The 16,857-nt window shown below is 33.3% G+C and overlaps 1 protein-coding gene across 1 annotated transcript in view; it reads left to right on the forward strand.

Annotated features, from left to right (window-relative positions):
• LOC141562902 (sodium channel protein type 9 subunit alpha-like) overlaps positions 1 to 16,857 on the forward strand; it is a 157,053-nt gene that overhangs the window by 55,641 nt on the left and 84,555 nt on the right. Inside the window, 3 exon segments of the mRNA XM_074303210.1 lie at positions 3,591 to 3,849; positions 5,492 to 5,610; positions 6,283 to 6,372. Coding sequence (XP_074159311.1) covers positions 3,640 to 3,849; positions 5,492 to 5,610; positions 6,283 to 6,372 — 419 coding nt within the window. The 5' untranslated portion in view covers positions 3,591 to 3,639.

Here is a 16,857-nt window from a genome sequence, read left to right on the forward strand (position 1 = left end):
CTAGTTCAGTATGATTGAATTACTCTTACAACAAATAATGATTCCCTAGTGATATAATGATTGGCTTATACTCAGTATGATGAATGAATTTAATTCTAATAGAGTATTTAAGAAGGTCAGAATCAGACCTAGAAGGGGGATCCAATAGGACTAGAACAGACTCCGAGAAGACAGAGGACTGGAGTCAGGAGCTCAAGCTCTCAGAATGAGACCTACTTCAAGACAGAGACCATGGTGGTGGTCCTCCTGCTTCCTCCACAGAAACCAAGACACATTCCAGAGAACCTCAAGAAAGCTAGCCTGGGGCCCCAGGCAAAGAAACTAGATTGTGAAGGAGATAATAAAGAATTTGGACTTTATCCCTGGCTATTCTCATGGTAATTACTCAGCTGAAAAGAAGGCTGGTCCAGAGACTTCCAGAAATCCAACCAGAACATTAACAGATAGGACTAACAGATCCTTTTATCTGTCTCCTGAGGAACTTGTATGTTGGCCAAGAAGCAACAGTTAGACCAAACATGGAATAATTGCTTGATTAAAATTGGAAAAGGAGTATGAGAAGGCTCTATATTGCCACTTGTTTACTTAATTTATATGCAAAACACTAGTTTGAATAAGTCAAAAGTTGGGATTAAGGTTGCTGAGAGAACTATTAGTCATCTCAGGTTTGCAGACAAAACCCTTCTGATGGCAGAAAATGAAGAGGTAAATACTTCTTGATGTGGTTGAAATAAAATTTTAAAAAAGTATAAAAGCTGTTTGATAGCTTAACATTGGGGAAAAAAAAAAGACTTTAACAGCTGCTCCCATAGGTTCCTGGCAACTAAGAGATAAAGAAATAGAAGCAATGTTAGTTTTGATATTCTTAGACTCCAAAATCACTGTAGACAGAGATTGTTGCCATGAAATTAAGTCACTTGATCCTTGGACACAAAGCCATGACAAATTTAGACAGCATACTAAAACCCAAAAAAAGAGCTTTGCTAACAGAAATCTATATAATCAAAGCTATTATTTTGCTAGTAGCATTATATGCCTGTAAAAAATTATTCTGTAAAGAAAGTTTTGTGCAGCAGATTCAATGCTTTTGAAATGTGTTGCCAATGAATGCCTTTGAGAGTCCTTTCAATAGCAGTGGGGGGGGGGGGGGGGGGAGGAAATCAGTCACTACTTAAAGAAATTAATTCAGGCTATTCACTGAAAGGTCACATACTGAAGGCAAAATTTAAATACTTTGTCCACATAATGAGAAGATGGACCTCACTGGGAAAGACCCTGATGTTGGAAAAAATTGAATGCCAAAGAGAAAAAAAAAAAAAAAAGTACTGGAGAGGAGTGTCATGGAAACAATGAGCATGAACTTGGACATATTTCAAGAGATAATGAGGGAGTAAAGGTCCTGGTGTACTATATTTTATAGTGTCATAAAGAGTACCTTACATGACTGAATGATTAAACCACAAAAAAGAAATTATATATATATATATATATATATATATATATATATATTATACCTTCCTTAGAAACTGATGGTTTCTGGTTCACATATTGTTGAACTCTATTTTGCAGAATCCTAGTCATAACCTTGTAGTGTGTAAAATGAAAGTACTTGTTTGGTGACTTGAACATTACTTGGCATTGACTTTCTTTAGGACTGGGATGTAAACTTATTTTTTCCAAGCCAGTAGTTTATGTACTAATAAACAAATTTTATGGCCATCCAACTGCATAAATATCCCTAAAAGGCATCTTTTACCTATTTTGTTCAATAAGCTTGACCCCAAATTGAACAGAAGCAGGGAGGGCCAAATTTCCTTTAGAAAACTGAAAGATTCTTGTAATGATCTCAAGTGCCTTTTTGAAACAAAGCCCTATTAATAACAAAACAAAACACCAGTATGTTGCTAATGATGATACACAGATGTGAATTGTAATGTTACTAAATAATGAGGTTCACCCAAAGGACAATAGAGAAGTACATGGTGGATATGAATGGACCACAGATATTGCAAACAAAGAATTACTAGATGGAACAGTGGCTTGGACACTGTCCCTGAAGCCAGAAGGACCTGAGTTCAAATATGAGCTCAGATATTAACTTATTAGATGCTTGACACTGGGCAAGTCACAACCCCAATTGTCTCAAGAAGCAAAAGAAAACAATATCAAAAACAAGAATAGCACAAGAGAAATAGTGTATTTAAACAAATGGATATCACAACTATAAGATTATTTGATATACTTGTTCACTTCTTGATATAGTAAATAGAAAGGTACACATGTTTCCAGGCTAATAAAGTTTTGCTATCCATGATTACAAGCAATGCCAAGAAGTAAAGGACCTGCTGGCTGGTAAATGCTAATTTCAAAAAATGCTGTTGGTGCTATTTATTTTGCACACCATGACCATATCTTGATTTAATCTTCTCCACCACATTTAAATTTGCAATCACCACAGGTAACAAAAAATAGTTAAGAGATATATTTGATCTTGAATAAAGAAAAACTTCCCAAAAGTTAGTGACATACAAAATAGAATAGTGTTCCTCAAGAAACAGTAGATTCCACTCATTGAGGACTTTCAAAAAATGTGTAGGTGTTTGATCAGTTTTGGAGTGTAAGTTGTATAGGATGATCTTTGAACTCCCTTTCTATATTTCTGGATATATCATCAGGATGCATTTTACTTGTTACCAAATGCCTCATGAAACATATATTAATGTTATATATAATTAATAAGAGCAACCCTAATTATTCAAAAACAGATTTCATTAAATAGAAAGAAACTTGCCTCACAAGAAGAAGTCATACATAGGTGAAAATTATCAGGGAGGATTCTATGGAAGTGCGAAATATTGAGCTGGGTCTTGAAGGGAAGTCACTTCTGTGTGCCATGTGTTTCCCTGAATGTTGGGTTGAAATACATGGATTAACATAAAGGAATAATGAGAAGGAAATGAGGAAAATATTTATTCTTTTTTCCTGAGAGTACAAGACTCTTATGATCAAAATATTTGAAAAATGCTATTATGATAATTATGTGTTTTATATATATGTAATAGGGGAAAGATTGGAGGTAAGGAAAGACCATGTGAAGACACTTAAAATCCCCAGTCCACACCTGATGTAATAATTTCAGTAGGATAAACAAAAATGTATTTATGAAATCCTTACCAATTATGACATAATAATTAACTTTTAGCTTGAAAAATTATAATCTGTTTAGGAGGATAAAACATTAAAAAAACTAGTAGGCAAGACATAACTGGAATTTATAAAACTACATTGAAACAAAAAAAATTAGTGAAACCTTTATTTTATAAAATGTAAAAAGATGCTTAGGAATGATCAGATTGTAATATACCTACTGAGAGAAGAAAGAAACTATTGGAAAGTGTGGATTCCTGAATTTACATTGTTTATTTCTAACCGTTAGTTGCTCTCAGTCATGCATTCATTTTCCTTTCAGTTGATAACCTTGATTAAAAATTGGAACTTTTAGTATTTTTGGTCACTAATAAAAATTCTAAACTTTTGGTATATTTCCCTCATATCCTAAGTTTCTCCATTTATTATTTTTTTTTATTCAGGAATCTCATATAAGAAGTGAAGGAGAATTAAAATTTTACCAAACAAAACATGGCACAAATAAAACAACTCACTTACTTCACCAAAACATCTACTATAAAACCCAAAGCTAACAGAAAGAATGAGGAGGAGGGAGAAGGACTAGAACCAGCAAGTGACTTGGAAGCAGGTAAACAGCTGCCATTTATTTATGGAGATGTTCCTCCAGAAATGGTATCAGAGTCCTTAGAAGACCTGGACCCATACTACAGGGACAAAGATGTAAGTATTTATTTTGAACATAGAGAAAATTATTTTTTCTTACTCTCTATTCAGCTATAGCAAGCTTACTTTCTTGTATCAAAATCAGTTTTGTAAATGATGTCTTGATCCCTTTGCTTTTAAAGTGTAATAGGGGATGGAGGTTAGAACTGACTAATGGTCTGCTCTTTCTAATGATGATCCAAGTTGTATGGTTATGCATCCTGCTTTTGGCGAAATGACCAAGGTTTAAATCCTGGCTTTTCTACTTATGCAAGAGTATACTATACTCTTGGAAAAGCTATTTATTGTCTTTGTGTCTCAATTTCCTTAAATGAAAAAAATAAGGAAAGTAATCAAAATGGCATCTGAAGTCTTTTTGAACTCAAAATCTATAATCCTATAATTTTATATCTGGAAAATCTTCAATTTTTTTTAAATTTATGATTTTATGACATTATATCAACTTATCACAGAGTGTTGGCTCAGTATAGTGGATGGTATAGTTGAGTAACAAACTTACAAGTCAGGAAAGTTTGGGTACAATCCAACTGCAGCCATTGGCAAACCATCTCCATGAATCGAACTCTCAACCATTCTCATTTAATTCCTCTGAGATTCATTCTCCTTTCCTTCAAAAATGAGAGTATTATATATATAGTAATGACTTTTTAAGGTCCCTCTAAGCTCTAAATATGATCCTAAGATCATTTAGCATCTCTATGAACACCTTTGATGAGGAAATTACAGTTCACAGAAATAGTCTGTTTAATTTCCTGACAGCTAAAATTGTTAGAAAACTTTTCATAGAATCACCATCTCAAATGCAGAAGGGACCTTAGAGATGGTATAGTTGAGCTAATTTCTGAAAAGAAGGATTTCTATAATATATACAAGTGGCTACTAAATCTTTGCTTGAGTGATTCTAGGACAATGAAAAACTATTGTAACTTGAGATAGCCCATTCCATTTTGGGGTACTTTTGATTGCTAGGAATATTTTAAATTTGTTGCTGAAATTTCCACTTCTTACTTTTAATTATCCACTCTATAAACAAACAAAATCAATGTAGGCACCATATTAAATGGCATAGCCCTTTAAATACTTCAAAACATTTATCATCCTATGTTTTCAAAATCAAATATCCTAAATTCTTTTGTTTTTGTTGTAGTTCAGTTGTTTCAATCATGGTCTGTTTTATGACCCCAAAAGATGTTTTCTATGCAAAGTAACATTAGATGTTCTTTAAACATTTTCCTAGTTTTAATTTCTTAAAAGATTACCTTTTAAAATAACTTTTCAGTTACAGAACAATTTATATGCCCATATCTACTTCATTTGAACCTAACTAATGATTACAGAACAAGTAGAGAGCTTAGTAGATAAAGTACTTGGCTTGGAGAGAGGAAAGGCCTGAGTTCAAATTCAGATGTAGACATGATTTTTGGTTTGTGATTCTAGATAAGTCACTTAATCTCTGTCTAATCTACTGCATAAAGAAATGGTAAACTATTCTTATCTTTGCCAAGAAAATCTAAGGAGGGGGTCATGACAGAGCAACAGCACCAACAATGATCAATTCAGACCAAAGATGAATATGATAAAAATGAATAAAATTTTAAGGTTTAATTTTTAATTTCATTCTCTATCTTTCCTCCTGCAGACCTTCTTAGTATTGAATGAAAGGAAAACAATCTTCAGATTCAATGCCACTCCAGCCTTAAACATTTTAACTCCTTTCAATCTGATTAGAAGACTATCTATTAAGGTTCTAGTAAATTTATATCCTTTTCCAGGGGCTCATTGGCACAGTTACTGCTTTAATATAAAAACAAAATATTAAACAAATACAACTCTGTTTCTCCATCAAAATCTTGCTTTTAGTCTTTTTCCACTCTTAACAAATCTCTGATTTTAATCCATTCATTGCCTTTTAATTTAATAGGAAAACACAAAAGATAGCTAGTATAATGAATTTGGAATTGGAATTGTTGGCAGGAAGAACTGGATCCAGTCTCAGATATTTAGTAGATATATGACCTTGGAAAAGTCATTTAGACATATGTTGCTTCATTTTTATCATCTATAGACATGGAGAAAATAATAGAACAACCTTTTTGATTTATTATAATGAAAAAAACTTAATATTTGTAAAGTACTTTTAAAATCTCATAGTGCTACATAAATGCTAGTTATAATGATAACTGTCATGATAATCAGTATTGTACACTGATCTGATAAATCGATGTACTAATGGCAAATTGGAAAAAATTTCAAATATTTTTATCTTATCCATAACTGTGCAAAGTGAGTGAAAAGAATTCTTGAAAGTTGTTTGGTAATTCTTTAAAGTGAGAAGTTACAGGGAATTAGCTTTTAGGTGAAAGACCTGAACACCTATATAGAAAATTTCTAATATGATTTATCATTTTACTTTCCTTGACTCTCACCTACTCTATTCAACATGTTTATCATGGGTACTTTTGTGATCAACTGTTTATTTTTAACAATGCATACATCTCCAATCTGGGCAAAGACTCTAAAGTAAGTTGGCAAAATACCTTTAAAAATACATTTATATTGTGAATGGAACATTGTATTCTTTTCCCTTATATAACTTTGTTGATTCCTTTGTTTCTTTTTCCCTTGTGATTAAGTTGAAAACTTGTCTGTGTATTTTCATTCATGAAACATGAGTAGCTTTTTTGTTATTTATTATTTTATTATTCCCAATTACATGTGAAAACAGTTTTTAATATTCGTTTAACAAATTTTAAGTTCCAAATTCTCACCCTCCTTCCTTCCCCATCTTCCTTATGAAAAAGGCAAGGAATTTGATATAATATTTATATATGCAATTAAGCAATTTTAAAAAGTATGATTTTATATGTATTCAGACAATATCACTTATTTTCTCTGGGGATGGATAGCATGTTTCCTCATAAACCTTTCAGAGTTGTCTTGGATTAGTATATAGGTGAGAATAAGACTTAAGTTATTCACACAAAGATCATCTTACTATAATGCTCTTATCATGTACAGTATTATTCTAGTTCTACTTATTTCACTTTGCATCACTTCATGTAGGTTTTTCCAAGTTTTTTTTGAAAGTATCTTGCTCATCATTTTTTATAATAGTATTCCATCGCAATCATATACACTAACTTGTTAAGCTATCCTCCAAGTGATGAGCATTTCATCTTCCAATTCTTTGCCACCAGAAAAGAACTGCTATATATATGTACGTACAGACAGTTCTATAACTCTTTATTCTACACAATAGTTGAATCAATTCACAACTCCACTAACAGCACAATAAGCAGTGTTTCAATTTTCTTATATCCCCTCCAACATTTGTCATTTTCCTTTTCTGTTCTATTAATCAATCTGATATGAGATAATGCCTCAAAATTTTTAAATTTGCATTTCTCCAATCAGTAGTGATTTAAAACATTTTCCATATAACTCTAGATATATTTCATTGCTTCATCTGAAAATTTTATCATTTATCAATTGAAGAATAATTTACTTTTATAAATTCATCTGTTTTCTTTTTATATTGAAGAAATGAGGCATTTATCATGGAAACATTTCTAATTTTCCCCCAGTTATGATTGCTAAGTATATTTTCTCCCATCTTATTTCCCCTCTGTTTATTTTACTCTTTATTTCTCTTCTTTCAACTTGTTTCTCCTCAAAAATGTTTTGGTTCTCTCTATCACCTCCCCAGTTTCTCTTTCTTTCTATCAGTTCCACTCTTCTCTTGTCCCTTTTCCTTTCTGCTGTTCTAGCATAAATAAGGTAAGAGGATAAGATAGGTTTCTATACCCAAATGAGTGTATATGTTATTCCCTCTTTGAATCAATTTTGATGACAGTGTTTCAAGAATTCCCTACCATCTCCCCCAGATTTCTCTCCACTGCAAAAAGCTTTTTCTTGAAATAATTTACTCTACTCTATCTCTCCCTTTCCCTTTTTCATAGTGTATTTCTCTTTCTCTCCCTTAATTTTATTTTTAATGATATCATTCTGGGAGGCAGAGCTAAGATAGTAGAGAGGACACAAGTTTCATTCTAAGCTCCCCTTCTACCCTCACTACCCATTACCAAATTTAGACTCTGAAATAATGCTTGATTGGTAGAATCTATGAATATTGGGAGTACAACAAATTACCAGCCAAAGATAATCTGCATGATCACTAGAAAAGGTTTGTCCTGGTGGGGCAGGAGGACGCCAGCACAGACAGGGAGGCAGAACACGAAGGCTAGCACACTGAGCAGACTGGTGGCAGGAGCTGTCTCTGTGGGTGGAGAATTTGTGGGAAGGACTCTACCACAGGCTGTCTGTTCTGCATTGGCTGCAAAGCAGTAGATCAGCAGAGAAGTTACATAAATGCCAAAGGTAGAGTGTATCCCCCCAAAATGCTAGTTTAACAGAACCCAGCCACAACCACCCAGCACCAGGAGTGACTCAGCATAGACTACAATGCAGCTGCAAAGCCACAGTCAGCACCACACTTCTGCACTGGAAGGGGGGGTGCTCTGCCCAGGGCAGCCACACTTCTGCAAAGTGGGGGGGGTGGGGGTCAGGGGGGAAGCCTCTGCCCAGAGCAGACGTATTTCTTCTGCTTGGGGCTCTTGCCAGGGCAGTGATACTTCTGCAGAAGCATGGCCACTCTTCGCAGCTCATTCACAGGACAGCTACTGTCTACCTGTCCCTATTCTATAGAGAAAGTTGCCAACCTCCTTGCTCTGAAGGAAGATCCTAAGGGCTTTTAAAAAAATGAGTAAAAAAGCCAAACAAACTCTAACTATAGATAGTTTCTATACAGATAGAGAGCAGGTTTACAACACAAGGGAGCTAATAGCAGACAGTTTCCAGAAAAAACCCAAAGGAGGATATAGCCTTGTCACCTTAACACAAGGATCTCCTAGAAGAAATTATAAAAGATCTTAAAAGAGAGCTAGAAAAAAATGGGGAAAGGAAAGAGAAGCTCTGCAAGAGAGTATGGAAAAGATCTATAACTCATTAAAAGAAACATTTGATGAAGTGGATAAAGAAAACAACTTACTGAAATGTGAATTGGAAAAGGTAAAGAAATCCCAGACAAACAAAATTTGTGAATTGGAAAAGATAAAGAAAGTAGGATCTGTGAATTGGAAAAAGAAAATAACTCAGTTAAAAAAAATAGTGAGATGGAAAAAAATTCCACAGAGGAAAACAACTGATTTAAAAACTCAATTGGACATATACAAAAGGAAGTAAAAAAATGCTAATAAAAAATAACTCATTAAAAATCAGAATTGAACAAATAGAAATGAACGATTCATTGAGACATCAAGAATCAGTCAAGCAAAACTAAAAAAATGAAAAACAGAAAAAAATGTTAAATAGCTACTTGGAAAAACAAGAGATTTGGAAAATAGATCTAGTAATATATAATAGGGATAAACTGGAACCATTCCCAATAAAATCAGATGTGAAACAAGGTTGCCCACTATCACCATTACTATTCAATATTGTATTAGAAATAATTGGTTTTGCAGTAAGGGTTGAGAAAGATTAAAGGAATTAGAGTAGATAATGAGGAAACCAAATTATCAAGTAATATCAAGTTAAAAAGGTTCTGTACAAACAAAACTAATGCAGACAAGATTAGAAGGGAAGCAATAAACTGGGAAAACATTTTTACAGTGATTACCCATGCATATATCTTGTAAATAAAAAAGCTATAATAAAAATCTCTAGTTATTTTTTGATCACAAATTCCTCCTTCCTCCACAGGTCTGAGAGGTAAACTATCCTATGTTCTTCTACTTTATTTTTAATCTCATGCTTTATGCCCATATCATGAATGCATTTTGTCCTTATCTTAGTGTACAGTATTAAGTGTGAATCAATGCCTCATTTCTGCCATACTGGTTATATCCCAAAGAGATTTTAAAGAAAGGAAAGGGACCTGTATGTGCAAGAATGTTTGTGGCAGCCCTCTTTGTAGTGGCCAGAAACTGGAAACGGAGTGGATGCCTATAAATTGATGAATGGCTGAATAAATTGTAGTATATGAATATTATGGAATATTATTGTTCTGTAAGAAATTACCAGCAGGATGATTTCAGAAAGGCCTGGAGATGCTGAGTGAAATGAGCAGGACCATGAAATCATTATATACTTCAAAAACAATACTACATGATGATCAATTCTGATGGACGTGGCCATCTTCAACAATGAGATGAACCAAATAAATTCCAATAGAGCAGTAATAAATTGAACCAGCTACATCCAGTGAAAGAACTCTGGGAGATAATTATGAACCACTATATAGAATTCTCAATCCCTCTATTTTTGCCTGCTTGTATTTTTGATTTCCTTCACAAGCCAATTGTACACTATTTCAAAGTCCGATTCTTTTTGTACAGCAAAATAACTGTTTGGACATGTATACTTATATTGTATTTAATTTATATTTTAACATATTTAGCATTTATTGGTCAACCTGCAATCTGGGGGAGGGGGTAGGGGGAAAGAAGGGAAAAATTGGAACAAAAGGTTTTGCAATTGTCAATGTTGTAAAATTACCCATGCATATATCTTGTAAATAAAAAGCTATAATAAAAAAAAAAATAGATACTATTGACTATTTTAAGGAAAAGTCCATTTATTCCTTATATTCTATAGAGTTTTTGATAGAAATGGATATTGGATTTTATCAAATGCTTTTTCTACCTCAATTAAGATGATCATATGATTTTTGTTAATTTGGTTATTGATATAGACAATTATGTTAATAGTTTTCTTAATATTGAACCAGCCCTGCATTCGTGGTGTAAATCTTACTTCGCCATGGTGTATTATTCTGAGGAAAATATGCTATAATCTTTTTGCTAATATTTTATTTAAGATTTTTGCATGAATATTCATTAGGGAGATTGGGCTATAATTTTCTTTCTTTGTTTTCAACCTACCTGGTTTAGGTATCAGTACCATGTCTGTGTCATAAAAGGAATTTGGTAGTTCTTCACTCCCTAGTTTTTCAAATAGTTTATAAAACATTGGAGTTAATTGTTCTTTAAATATTTGGTAGAATTCACATGTAAATCCATTTAGTCTTGGGGATTTTTTTTTTTAAGGAACTGATTAATAGCTTGTTCTATTTTTTTCTAAAATGGGACTATTTAAGCACTTTACTTCCTCCTCTGTTAATCTGGACAGCCTAATTATTTTTGAAGGTAGTCCTGCATTTCACTTAGGTTATCAAATTTATTGGCATAAAGTTGGGCAAAGTAACTCCTAATTATTGCTCTAATTTCCTCTTCATTACTGGCAAGTTTTCTGTTTTCATTTTTAAGACAAACAATTTGATTATTCTCTTTCCTTTTTCTTTTCAAATCTACTAAAATTATCTATTTTGTTGATTTTTTTCATAAAACCAAATCTTAGTTTTATTTATAAATTAAATAGTTTTTTTTTTACTTTCACATATATTAATTTCTCCTTTTAATTTTAGAATTTCAAGTTTAGTATTTGTTTTAAGTTGCAAGCCCAATTCATTGATCTTCTCTTTCTCTATTTTATTCAAGTAAACCTCTCTTTATATAAATTTTCCCTTTATTACCACTTTGGCTGCATCTCACAAATTTTGGTACATTGTCTCAGTGTTGTCATTCTCTTGCATGAAATTATTGTGTCTATGATTTGCTGTTTCACCCATTCATTCTTTAGGATAAGATTATTTAGTTTCCAATTACTTTTTGGTATATTTACCCCTAGCTTGTTGCTGAATGTAGTTTTTATCACATCATGATCTGAAAAGAATGCATTTAGTATTTCTGCCTTTCTGAATTTATTTTTGAGGTCTTTATGTCTTAATATATAGTCAATTTTTGTATAGATTCCATGAACTCTGAGAAGAAAGTATACTCCTTTTTTTCTCCATTCCGTTTTCTCCAAAGATCTATCATAACTAACTTTTCTGATATTATATTTGCCTCTTTAACTTCTTTCTTATTTGTTTTGTGATTTCATTTATCTAATTCTGAGAGTACAAGGTTGAGATTTCCCACTATTATAGTTTTGCTGTCTATTTCTTCTTGCAACTCTCTTAACTTCTCCTTTAGGCAATTAGATGCTACACCACTTGGTGCATATATGTTTAGTATTGATATTGCTTCATTGTCTATGCTACCCTTTAGCGAGTTATAGTTTCCTTCCTTATCTCTTTTAATTAGATCAATTTTTGCTTTTGCTTGATCTGAGATAAGGATGGCTACCCCTGCTTTTTTCTATTTGCCTGAAGCATAATAGATTTTGCTCCAGCATTTTACCTTTATTCTGTATGTATCACCCTGCTTTAAATGTGTTTTCTGCAAATAACAAATTGTATGATTTTGGCTTTTGATCCAGTCTGCTATCCCCTTCCGCTTAATGGAAGAGTTCATCCCATTCCCATTTATGTTTAAAACTACTAATTCTGAATTTTCTACCATCTTATTATCCCAAGATTATACTTTTCTTTTCCTACCCCTGTTACCCCTCTCCACATATAAAACTTTTAGGCACCACTTGCCTTATGCAGCTCACCCTGTTTAGAATCTCTCTCACCCCCTTTGAGTTCCTCCCCCTTCTCATAACTTTCCCTTATTATTTCTGTATTTCCTTCTGCTTAGCCTATTCTTTTCCTTTTCCCTTTTCTTCTCCTACTTTTTAATGAGGTAAGCGAAGTTTCTCTGTAAAGAAAATATGTCAGTTATCTTCTCATGCTCTCTTCATGTATGCCCACAATAGAAATTCAATTCTCAAGAGTTCTTTTTATCTTTTATGCTTCTCTTGAGTCCTATATTTGGAGGTCAAATTTTTTGTTTAACTCTGTTTTTTTTTTTTTTTTTTTTTTTCATTAGGAATAAATGGAATTCACAGGTTTCATTGAATGTCCATCTTCTTCCCTGGAAGAAAATGCTCAGCTTAACTGGCTAATTTATTCTTGGCTGCATTCCAAGTCCCTTTGCCTTTTAGAATATCATATTCCAGGTCCTTCAGTCCTTTAATGTAGAAGCTGCTAGATCCTGAATGAACCTTATTTGTGGCTCCTTGGTATTTGAATTTTTTTTTCTGACTGCTTTGTAACATTTTTCTTTAGTCTGATAATTCCAAAATTTAGCCACAATATTTCTTGGAGTTTTTATTTTGTGGTCTCTTTCAGAAGGTGTTCAATGAATACTTTCAAGGCCTATTTTACCTTCTGATTCTATTACATCTGGGCAGTTCTTTTTGATGATTTCTTGTAAAATAATGTCTAGGCTCTTTTTTTCATCATAATTTTCAGGAAGTCCTCAGATTATCCTCCTCACATTATCTCTCCTAAATCTATTTTCCAGGTCTATTGTTTTTCCAAGTAAATATTTAACATTTTTTTCTATTTTTTTCATTTTTTTGATTTTGCTTGACTGGTTCTTGATGTCTCACCAAATTATTCATTCATTTCCCTTTGTTCAGTTCTGATTTTTAATGAGTTATTTTCTTTATTAACTTTTTTTTTTTTTTTACATTTGTCTAATTGAGTTTTTAAATGGATTATTTTACTCTATGGAATGTTTTTCCATTTCACTAATTTTTTTTTTTTTTACTGAGTTATTTTCTTTTTCCAATTCACAAATGCTAATTTCCTGGGAGTTCTTTACTTTTCCATTTCATATTTCATGAAGTTGTTTTCTTTTTCTACTTTATGAAATCTTTTTTTAATGAGTTATATGCCTTTTCCCTACTCTCTTGTAGAGCTTCTCTTTCCTTTCCCCATTTTTCTTCTAGTTCTCTTTTAAGATCTTTTATAAGAGAGCCTTGTGTGATGGGGACCAAGTCCCCTTGGGTGTTTTGCCTGGAAACTGTCTGCTATTAGTCTCCTTGTCTTGAAAATATGCTCTCTTTCTGTATAGAAGCTATCAAAAGTTAGAGTTCACTTGGCTTTTTTACTCATTTTTTTAAAAAGCCGTTAGGGTCTCTCTTCAGGGCAAGGAGGTTGTCATCTTCCTCTACAGAGCAAGGACAGATAGACAGTAGCTGTCCTGCAAATGGGCTGTGAAGAGTGGCCAGGGTTCTGCAGAAATATTACTGCCCTGGGAAGACCCTGCTCTTCCTTCTCACCCTGTGCAGCAATGTGACTAGCCTGGGCAGAACCTTGCTGTGCAGGAATTGGGACTACCCTGGGTAGCGCCCTCTCCCCCACCCCTCACCCCCACTGTGTGGAACAGTGGTTGCCCTGGGACAAGTGGTTGGTTTATCTGCTGATTGAAGTTGTGCAGCTGCACTTTGGTTGTGCTGAGTCACTCCTGTGCTGGGTGGGTGTGGCCAGGTCTGTTAAACTCTGATGTTTTGTAGTACACTCTACCTTTGGAGTTTGTGTAACTTCTCTGATGATTTACTGCTTTATAACCAAAGCAGAGCAGACAACCTGTGGTAGAGTCCTCCCTGCAAATTCTCCACCAACAGAGACCACAACCCACCCCAGGTCCACTAGCTTGTGCTAGCCTCAGTGTTTTACCTCCCTGCCTGCACTGGCCTGATCAAGATAGACCTTTTCTGGTAATCTTCTAAGCTATCTTTGGCTGGCAATTTGTTGTACTCTCAATATTTGTGGATTCTACCAGTTAAGCACAATTACTGTGGCTCAATTAGGTAATTAGTAAGTGAGGGTAGAAGGGGACTTAGAGTGAAGCATGTGTCCTCTCCACCATCTAGGCTCCACCCCCTATCTTTTCTTTACTTCCTTGTAAATTGTTCATTTATTCTCTGCTGTACACTATTTTAAAAATTTTTATTCTTTTTTCATCTTTTATTTCCCCCACTCCTCCAAACATAATATAGGTAAGGAATTATACATTTATGTGTACATGTACATACTATCTATCTATCTATCTATCTATATCTATATCTATATATGTATAACATAATTACTTATTTTTACCTTAACTCTCCCCCAATCTTTCTTTTGAGCTATCTTATTGCTGATGTGAGTCTTAAACATATGATATACAGTTTCCATGTTAAAAAAATAATTTGTGCATGTTAAATTTCTTGAAATTGATCTTTAATATTAGCTCTTATATGTTAAATTTTCTATTGAGGTCAAGTTTGATTGGTAGAAAGTCCCCAAAATCTTCAAGTTCATTGAATGTCCGCTTTTTCTCTTTCAATAGCATGGATAATTTTGATAGATATAATATTTTTGATCACAGATTAATGTAGCTATGATTCCAAGACCTGCATTTTTTATTATGACTGCTGATAAATCCTATACAATTCTAATTACAACTCCAGTGTATTTGAATTATTTTTTATTGTTTCATGAAAAATTTTCTTTTTGATCTGAGTATTTTGAAATTTGTCAATAATATTCCTATGTGTTTTTCACAAAAGGTCTCATTGAAGTAAATTTTTTTTCTATTTTTACGTTCCACTCATGCTCTATCACTCCAGGACAATTTTCTTGGATTATTTCTTGTATTATGTGTCAAGATTATTTTTTTCTGGTCACAACTTTCAGACAATCAATTATTCTTACATTTTCTCTTCTTGACCTGTTCTCCAGATCTATTGTTTTGTTTATAGGTTGTTTAACATTCTGTTCTATTTTTCATTTCTTATAATCAGTTTTGTTATGTCTTAGTCTTTAGAGCTTTACTGGCTTGCTTGTGCTCAATTCTAATTTTCAAAAAGGTATTTTCATTTTTGAAACTCTAGCTCTTTTTCTAATTGGTTAACTTTTTTCATAATCTTCTTGTTTTTTGGATAGTTTTTATTTTTTAATGTTTTAGTTTTTCCTCAATGTCTCTCATTTGATTTTTAAAGCCTTTTAAAGTTTTATAAATTCTTTTTGTAGTAAGTTTATTTATTTTTAATACAAATTTCTTTCTGAATCATGTTGGGAGAAAAATTGGAGCAAAAGGGAAAAACCATGGAAGAGATGAAAAACCAGAAAAAAGAAGTGAACAAAGCATATGTTTATTTACATTCAGGCACCTTAATTCTTTTTCTGGATGCAGATAGCATCTTATGTCCAGAATCTATTGGAATTGCTTTGGATCACTGAACTATTGAGAAGAATCAAGGCTTTTATATTTGATTATCATACATTCTTCCTGGTTTGGTTTATTTTGCTCAAACCAAAAGTTTCACTATCTTGCAAGGATCCATAGCCATCAGAATCCCTTCCCTGCTGCCATGTACTCACCTGGTGTGCTGGCTCCTTCTGCCCCAGGCTGTGTCTCTGCAGTACAGCTGAACTTGGTGTTCCCAATAAGCCAAGATTCACTCATTCTACCCAGACTCAGACCCTGATTCATCACACTATTCAGGAAGTGAAAATGTCTGCGGTTCCTGCAGAGGCTTCAGCCAAATTCAGCTGACCTCAGGGATCCATCCCACTTGATGTTTTTGTAGAGCTAGCTTGGAAGTGTTTGCACTTCATACTGGTTAATTGCCAGTCTGGGGTCTTCAGATCTTCTTAGATTGTACCAGGAGGACCCCTCTTCTACCCTAAGTCTTATTGATTTTTCCCCAGTGCATTTTTACCAGTTTGTGCAAATTTGTTTTATTTCTGGGGAAAATATTGAGAGTTTGAAATTTACTAACCTAATCCATTATCTTATCTTTATTCTAATTTTAAGGAATTGTTTTCTTCCCTGAGCTTTTGCACTTTCTTTTCCATTTGGCCAATTGTTCTCATTAGATTTTCATGCCTCTTTCTATTTGGCCTATTCTGTTTTTAAACTATTTTATTTCAGTATTTTGTCTGTGTGTTGTAGATTTTTTCTTCATAATTTTCTTGTGTCATTATCATTTTTTCCCCAATTTTTCATCTACTTCTTTTATTTTATTTTGAAAATCCTTTTTGAGCTCCTCCATTGCCAGGGGGCCAATCCATGTTTTACTTGAGGTTTTGTTTATAGGAGTTTTGACTTTGTTGTCTTTGAGTGTGTATTTTGATTTTTTCTTCTTACCATAGAAACTTTCTATAGTCAGAATTTTTTATTGTTT

Source organism: Sminthopsis crassicaudata, chromosome 3 (genome assembly GCF_048593235.1).
Source record: "Sminthopsis crassicaudata isolate SCR6 chromosome 3, ASM4859323v1, whole genome shotgun sequence".
Classification (NCBI taxonomy): domain Eukaryota; kingdom Metazoa; phylum Chordata; class Mammalia; order Dasyuromorphia; family Dasyuridae; genus Sminthopsis; species Sminthopsis crassicaudata.